Genomic DNA, 9,270 nt, shown 5'->3' on the forward strand with positions numbered 1-9,270 from the left:
CTGGGACTTCAAAAATATTTTAATTTGTGCTCCGAAGAAAAACAAAGGTCTTACAGGTTTAAAAAGACATGAGTAATTAATGACAGAATTGTCATTTTTGGGTGAACTATCCCTTTAAGGTTAGGTTTCACATTAGCTACCTGTAATTATACATAATTACTGATACTGTTATTACTATAGCAAATGCATGTATTTTTTTTAATCTTTTAATTTTGACTAAGCACCCAACGGCACCCAACAAGAAAAATATAGTCATGTAATATCTCTCCACTGAATTGCATGAATCAAGACAGATGCATCAGAATATAATGTGAAGTATCATTTCACACCCTTTTAATGCACAAACATGTAGTTGACAGGTAATAGAGGAACACTTGCTGGACAGACGCCTATAAATGAACATTAGATGTGTAGCGCAGGGCAGGGAGGAGCCCTACATAGATTAAACCTGTTCTGCAGACAACAGCACAAATCTGCCACAACGCACACACCCGTTCATGCTTTCTAAGGGCCATTGTATTATGAAGCTTTATTAAACAACTCCTTGAAACTCAGGCACATACTTAAGCTGGAAAAACCACTTTCTGGTTCTAAGCAATTAAGCAAAGCTATTATAGGCAATAGGTAAAATATGTTATTTGATTTCCTCGTTTCGCCTACTCCTTCGGTTCGAGTTCAATAGTTTGTTTCCTGTTAGTGGTGAGAGATGAATTACTTGATGTTGCACCAATCGGTCTGACAACATCTGTTACGAAAGAGCTGTATTGGGTGCCAATAAGAAGAACGGAAGGCTTGAAACCTTGACCTAAAAATCAAATAACACCACAGCTAGTATTTTACCCAATTGAAACTCGCTGCATAATAAACATTTCCTTCTCTTTCTTCACAGTCGTCACACAAAGTCATGGCTGATAAAGGAGGACAATGCCGACAGAGCTGAAATAATAAGCCTGGACATTTAATATGTGCAGCTGGGTGGGAGACGTCAGATTAGCTGAAAGAGCCTACTATGTAACCAGTCACAAGATCTTCCACAACTGTCAAAGCCAAGGAGCGTTTCTCCCTCCCAAACCCTTCAGGGAAAACGTACAGACTACACATTTCCGAAAGCTTCCCCAGGAACCACAGACGTATGTGTGTGTGATATACTTGTTAATGATTAAACTACAGCTAATGCCATTTCGTTGCTTTGTGAATGTGGATGAGGGCATTCCGGGTTAATCCAGTTAGCGCTCGACATCTCCGAAGTGAGGAATTTACTGTGACGAGCGGGTGCTCGACTGTCACACAATAGGACAGAAACAGTGAGGATTAGGGATTGCATAATGACTAAACACGATGCAAGCTTCACATTGATGTTTTCAGAGGGTGTGATGGGGAATTCCTCGAATGCCGTCGGCTTCAGCCCACGGTTTTTATCAGCGGCAATACAGGGGCTTCAGTTCCCAGACTCTTTAGCAACACGTTTTCCCATGTAAACCAACTCCGGGAAAAGGCTGAAGGCGCTTTGTGAGCCACCCAGGTGCTTATATTAAAATATGAATTGGCAGAACACTTGATCCGAAGTCATTTGCTCCTCAACGCTGTGTCTGAGAGGTAATTTCCCACACTTACTCCTGCTTTGTGCACGGCATTAAACTCTCAAATGTTTCTATTCTCAGACTTGCTATAGAGGTGCATGTTTGAACTATACATATCCAAGCATAAGCCATTCAGGTGAAGACCTGTAGTGAACAAGAGCACCTAAACCTCCATCTGTTCAGCTTAACGTACTGTGCCAGGCCACACTTATGACCATGTCTAAACAAGCAGAACTTTTTACATTAAACTATATTTTACAGACAGCCTCAGCCCAACATACTAAAATAATTGACATTGGCTCACACCCAACTGCAATGGGTTACAATTTGAGAAGCATTAACATGAGTCATGGTACACTGCTAATCCCAAATCCCGCACTATGACCAAGTACATGGAGCTAAAGATGTGGACATTATCCATGCTAAAAAGCAGTCTTTAAGAAAACCAGGAAAGAAATCTGATGTTATACAGAGAGAGCATCACAAGCAGGACCGAGTGCAGCAGAGTGTCCAGAGTGAGTCTGGGGGAGAAGGAGCTGTAAGCAGCTTAAAGCCCATCTCAAAGTACATGGCGGAGCAGCGACACATGGAGTCACCATATGGCCTTCTCAAAAGCACAGGCTACAGCCTGCTGAGACTTTCCATCCAAGTGTTACAGTAAATGTGTAACAGAGCACTACTCTGATGAAAAGGGGCACTACTGCAAAAGCTGGAAGTTAATGAAAAAAAAAGTGCAAACTTACAGGCTAAATATTGACTAAAAAAAACTAAAAATTAACCCCTTTAAAGTGGAAGCGAAGCAGTCAGTCAAGTTTACACTGTTTAGTAAACTGATTTCCACTTTCATTAAAAAAAAATATGCAACAAACACGATTACTGTAACCATTTGAAAGAAAATTGTTTTGGATAGCTTTTGGAGCAAGGGTGCCGTCATTTTGCAATGTGACGTCACAGGGTTGGTTCGATCCGATGTCCGGAATAAAAGTAATAAAATAAAATTATTAAGTAATAAAAGCTTTCCTTTACTTTTTGTACACACAAATGTGACCCTGGACCACAAAAACTTGCTTAAGTAGCACGGGTATGTTTGTAGCGAAAGACAAAAACACATTAAATGGGTCAAAATTATACATTTTTCTTTAATCAAAAATGATTAGGATATTAAGTAAAGATCATGTTCCATGAAGATATTTTGTACATTTCCTACCATAAATACATCAAAACTTAATTTCTGATTAGTAATATGCATTGCTAAGAACTTCATTTGGACAACTTTAAAGGTGGTTTTTTTAATATTTTGATTTGTTTGCACCCTCAGATGCCAGATTTTCAAATAGTTGTATCTCGACCAAATATTGTCCTATCATAACAAACCATAGATCAATGGAAAGCTTATTTATTCAGCTTTTAGACAAGCTTTTTGACCCTTATGACTGGTTTTGTGGTCTAGGTTCACAAATGTTATTTTAACCCACAATTATTTTGGTTTTCACCAGAGTGAATATTCAACATGTGTCAAATGAACTGTCTACATAGCAAAGTTCTGATCATGGTATACCAAACATTGTTTTCAAAACGCGAGGCCCAATGTAAACAAACAACGTCTCATACAAAATCATTCATGACACATTTTATTATATCATGTCAGACTCTTTCAAACGTAAACCGGCTCGTTCACCAGTAGTGGTACGTAACATTTTATGTTCACCTCTAATACAATTAGCTTACCTGCTAAAGTTTATAGCTCCTATGTGGTTTAAGTCTTGTCAGGTTAAACATTAAAGTGTTTTAAGCCATTCAAGGTCAAGACAGCACAAAAGAGATTTAAATGCGGTACTGGCATGCTGTGATGGATCGTTTCTGTGCGCACAGAAAAAGCTGCAGCTTGGACACCAAGCAAATACCAAATTGAGTTCTCTTTCACATCTTCTTGAGCAAATGCACACAAAATTAGGTCAGAAAGACTATCATGATGAGTATCTACATAAACGCGTATTGTTTCCGACCCGCTCTTTACCTTAACTCAGCAGGTTCACGACTTCTTCCACCCGTAACAGTATTACCTCAAAGTATCGGCTCAAATGTGTAAGCACTCGTACGGGCTCAACAGTGCTTTCAAGTTCATCTTCCTCCATTTCAAAACAAGCATGTGTTCAAAAAGTAAAGAAATGCTTATATTACTTCACTGGCCAATAAAGCAAACCAACCTTGTGACTCTAGTAAATGGTGGCAGACTGACCTGGAAAAGGAGAAATTGCTGAATAAAGTTGTTATTTTTGTTTTCTTTGTGCACAAAAAGTATTCTCGTAGCTTCATAAAATTATGGTTGAACCACTGATGTCACATAGACGGTTTTAACAATGTCCTTACTACCTTTCTAGATCTTGAACGTGTCAGTTGCATTGCTGTCTGTGCAGGGTCAGAAAGCTCTCGGATTTTATTAAAAATATTTTGTGTTTCAAAGATGAACGAAGGTCTTACGGGTTTGGAACGACATGTGGGTGAGTAAAATAAATAAACAAATAAATTTAAATTTAGCAACTGTGTGTGCAGCCAACCTACTATTAAACTATATATTTTGAAAAATCTATCTTTAGCATATATTGGACATCGGCCAACATTCTCCCTAAACCTCTGAGACATATCAGTCGACCACTTCTGATACTCCACACCTCTTTTTTCAGGCATGAGCTGCCTGAATTTTTGTTTCTCTTTCACCCTCTCTCTGCCACAGGGCTGAGGGGAAGCCATATGCCAACTGTCTGCACACAGTATACACACACATACACAGACCTCCAAGCTCAGGGCCTGACCTGTCCACTCGGATCAGCTATTCCACATCACGGTCAAGGGATCCTGTGCCGTTCTGTCTGACCCTGTTAGCAATGCTGAGTGTAGACTGGCTAACACAGATTGCGTCTTCTGCCAGTGAGGCTTTGCCAACAGTCCTGGCATTATACGCCCTACAGAAGAGCTCTTCAAATGACTGGGCGGCAGTTGTCAACGGCTTACAGTAGTTTAAATGTTGAATCAAGCATGTTTGCTTATTTTGCCATCAGTGTACTTTAAGAAACACTAGCTCTGGCAACTCACCAACAGTCTCTCGTGACTCTTATGAGCGGATGCAAATACTCAAGTTAAAAAAAAACCCTCCTTGTGAGTTTACGTATGTAGAGACTACTGGGCTTGATTCACAGCCAAGTCAGCAGGATCTCTCTCTCTCATTCACACACACACTCACACAAAACACAGAGGAAATCCAAATTAAAAGGACAAAGCAAACAGCTTTTAGCGTGGTTAGTGAGACAGATGCGTAACACGCTAAAGTGCCCCCAAAGGAGGCTAGCCTGTCAAATTTAGACATCAGTCTTTTGTGCCATTCCTCCACAAGAAATAAATTATTTCTTCAATTTTTTAAGTGTGGGGCAGAGAATGTGCTCTCAATCTCACAAAATCTGCAAACAAGGCAACACATGCTATAGACTGTTATTTCAACCTTAGTACAGAATACTTACAGAATAACTTTAAAAAAAAAAAAAAACCCATTGCTTTTTATTCTCTGGTCAACTGTGAGCTATTTTGCACCCATACCATGTCTTCTGCCAGAGTAGTGAAAGGAAAGCATGCAAAACACATTTAAGCATTAAATTTAATACACATATATAGAGGGTTTGCACTTAAGTCATGGTTTGGCCAGTTACCTGGATGCACTGTCAGATTGGAGAAACTCAGATGTAAACAACAGTGTGTAATGCACAGTTAATTAATATGTTGATCTGATAATTTATGCTGTCTAAACCACAGAACAAACAAGTGGATGCTGCTAATCACATAGAGAAGAACTTAGTAGGCAGGAATGGCCACAATATTTTAACAAACTAAAGTTAATAGGTGGTAAAGATAAGTATGAGTATTAATTAAGATATTAGCCTAATATTTCATCTACCTGACAGGAAATGATAAGAACAAACATGAACGTTGTCAAGATTCTTGCCCTGGAAATCCTGGTTCAGTTTGGTCAACCACAAACGCCTTAAATATGCAAGTTTCAGTTCAGTCTCATCGTTACAATATGGTACAATATGGACGATTAATGATGCATCATGAAAACACTATTTGCATCTATTGATTTCAATTGCAATACATATCTTTTTGTTTTCTCAAAATTAGTTTTTTTTCCTCATTAGCAAATTCAGTTGCACCTACAGTAGCACATATTCAAAACTTTCCAGTTTAATTCCAAACTAAATTATTTTTTACAGAAGGGTCTATACATCATTCACCTGATAGCTATAACAGTTTTATTCCTAACAAATTTTGATTTTTTTTTCCCCTAGTTGTTGACAGTATCCCCCCCAACAGACAAATGTGTCAACAAAGTGAAACAAAAATTTTGAATATGTGGTTGCCAATGAGTGATTATTTGATTAGATAATGTCTCCTTTGCATATCTGAACACAACATTTCAGAAAACTTGTAATGCAAAACAAGTCTCAATGCACCATAATTAATCATCTGGGGAAGTATGGTGATATAAAGTTAAACATTTAAACTACTACACACCAAAAGAAGACAAAAAAGAAAACACCTAGCCCATGAAGCATTTCATTAAGCATGAGGTGACTTCTTAAATGTCTAAGCTTTCTAGACTGTGGGAAACTTTGAAACAAGAGCCACGGTTTAACCACATTCATGTGTGCCAAGACGTCACAACAGCTACAGGTCTGTGCATAATTTATAATTGAAGCTGACAAGCAGAGAGACCAGCACGAATGAGTGTAAGTGATGGGACATAGCAGGGTCTTACCTTGGGAAGCTCTCTCAGCTGGTTGGCGTCCAGGAGCAGCTCCTCCAGACTGCGGTTGTAGCGGTAGATCTCATCGGGCACCGCAGTGAGCGAGCAGTGTCGCTTATCCACGGACTCGACATGACGGTTACACCGCCACAGCGGGATACACTTCAGCATGTCCCGGGCACACTCAGCCCCTCCGCATCGGGGACTCACTCAAGCAGCCAAATGATGAGGATACGGGCTGGTCCTGCCCCGTCTGACTCCCTGGACTTTATCCACCAAAACCAGTCGAATGAAAGCCCCTTCGCGAACGGTTGTCCTGCAAATGTCCACTAACTCCAATGATGGCAGGGGACATCCAGATGACCAGTCCAGTCAGCCCTCCATTCAGTATCTCCTCACACACAAGCCGAGTTACTCAGCAGATTCACAGTTTGGTTCAACATCAGCCGAGTGAAGTCGACAAAACACACATTTTATGTGTTGCACACAGTTTTGCAGCATAAACAGCTCCTCGCCGAATTAAACGAGATTATGTCGCAGGGAATAAGTGACTCCGGGTTAACATGGAGAACAAGCGGAGTTTAAATACGCCAAACTCGTTGGTTCATGTCCCGCGCCCTTTTATCAAACATGTTTTGTCTTGTAATAATAAAATGAGGTCCAATAATCAAACTACATCGTGCCCAGGAGGCTGCCGTACACACGACGGTATGCTACAGCTAACTGATTAGCCAGCTGCAGAGCGCTATAGTCCGCCAACCGCTACGAAATCCACCAGCCAGCTTCGAAACAAAGACAAAACAACTCGAAACTACTTACAGACGTGAGTGTCGCTGAGATATGTGAGATAGGCGTGCGACTGTTGTGATGAGCTCACATACACAGCAGCAACAGGCTAAGAGCAGCAGGCCGGTTCTCTGTGTGTGTGTATGTGGGGGGCTGGGCTGATCGCACCCGCTCCGGAGACACTCCACCGGCTTTGTGCTGCTCTACTGCCCGTCCTGGTATCGAGTCCGGACCGATCCGTCACGAACCTCTCTGTCCTCCTCATATAGGTGGTTAGCCTTAGGACGTGCGCGACGCTTTTTCTGGGCTTTATCTGCCGGGGAATTTCCTGCTCTTGTAGGCGAGTGAGGGGAGATTCTGAGTTAAGTAAGGCTTCAGTAGCTGATCCATTCCCAGCTCCGCCTCACTGTTGTGAGTCTCTCTGAGCGCCTCTCGCACGCAATTCCACGGCACACGGCATCGCAATTACTCCTCCGGATGGCGACCTCTAGGAGTCTGGAGGAGGAAAGGGAAGTCTAGCTGAAGTCTAGCTAATGCGCCTACGCCGCCCCGCGGAAACAACAGTGTACAGATTAAATATTTTTTTCCATTACCACACAAAACCTAGTCATTACAAATGAGTTTTTTTTTTCACGTGATTATTTTTATTAGTCTGCTAAAGAAATTGTGATCAATACTACACTTCCAGTCAAAAGTTGTCTGTCAAAAAGTCTTTTCTGCTCACCAAGCCTGCATTTATTTGATCCAGCATTTGTAAATATTATTTAAAAAATAGCTGTTTCTATTGGAATATATTTTAAAATGTAATTTATTCCTGCGATTTTAGCATCATTACTCCAGTCACATGATCCTCCAGAAATCATTCTAATATTCTGATTTGCAGCTCAAAAATAATAATAATAACAATAATAATTATTATTATTTTAAAAGCAGTTGAATGTTTTCAGGTTTCTTAGATGAATAGAAAGTTCAGAAGAACAGCATTTATCTGAAATCTTTTGTAACATTATAAATGTCTTTATCATCACTTTTTGTCAATTTAAAGCATCCTTGCAAAATGAAAGTATTCATTTCTATAATTTATTTCCCCCAATAAATAAATAATCATACTGACTCCAAGCTTTTGAATACTGTAGTGCATAATGTTACCAAAAATGTTTATTTCAGATAAGTGCTGACCTTTGGGTCTTTCTATTCATCAGAGTTCAATCATCAAAAATGTACTCACCTGTTTTAAATATTGAAAATAATAATAATAATTTAGCTTTGATCACAGGAATAAACTACATTTTAAAATATATTCAAATTGAAAACAGTTAAATAGTAAAAATATTTCCAAATTTTACTGTTTTTGCTGTATTGTTTAATACTCTGAGTATTAATTATTTTTTGCATTAATATAGCAAAACAAACTATAAATCCAATTTATTTTATTTTATTTTTTTTTGTTCCAGATTTTTTCATTGTTTTTTTGTTTTTGGTCAGTATTATCTGAAATAGGACAAGGACAAGCAAGACTTAAGTAATTAAGTAATTAGTACTGACCTGATTGAGATATTTCACATAAAAGGACTTTACATATAGCCCACGGGAAAATAATAGTTGAATTTATAAAAATGTCAGTAAAAGTGCAAATATTGTCTTAAATCAAATCTTATGATTTGAATTGTACTTTGTGGCCCTTCACATTTTAGACCCCTGCTATAAATAGTTCATATTGTTCTCAAAGACAAGTACATGTGTTTCATTTGTACCCATAAAAAATACCAGGTACAGTTGAAACACTTATCTTTAATGTTCTAAAGTAGCCTCAGATATTGAAATGCTTTAAAAGATAACATTCTACAGAACTAATTTGATCTCTGTTTCACCTTGTGTGTGTATGTGGTTCTCAAAATTTTTTACTTGGACTTTTGGCCCCCCATTGTCCAACACAGTATTTGAAAACCCCACATGCTGGCTTAAGTATTTCCTTTAGCATTTCTGCTCCAAGTATGACTATACTGCTTGTTTTCAATTTTTTATTTTTTAAACAGAAACTGGGAGTCCTGATATACTGAAAACAATTAACCAAGAATTATTTTGTGATTCCAAAAGATTCAAGATGCT

The 9,270-nt window shown here is 39.0% G+C and overlaps 1 protein-coding gene across 1 annotated transcript in view; it reads right to left on the reverse strand.

The window, feature by feature from the left end:
• Positions 1-7,628, reverse strand: part of scrib (scribble planar cell polarity protein) — an 87,758-nt gene extending 80,130 nt beyond the window's left edge. Inside the window, 1 exon segment of the mRNA XM_051114800.1 lies at positions 6,388-7,628. Within this exon segment, the coding sequence (XP_050970757.1) occupies positions 6,388-6,546 (159 nt within the window). The 5' untranslated portion in view covers positions 6,547-7,628.
• Between the last annotated feature and the right edge of the window lie 1,642 nt (positions 7,629-9,270).

This window comes from Labeo rohita, chromosome 7 (assembly GCF_022985175.1).
Source record: "Labeo rohita strain BAU-BD-2019 chromosome 7, IGBB_LRoh.1.0, whole genome shotgun sequence".
Taxonomy (NCBI): Eukaryota; Metazoa; Chordata; class Actinopteri; order Cypriniformes; family Cyprinidae; genus Labeo; species Labeo rohita.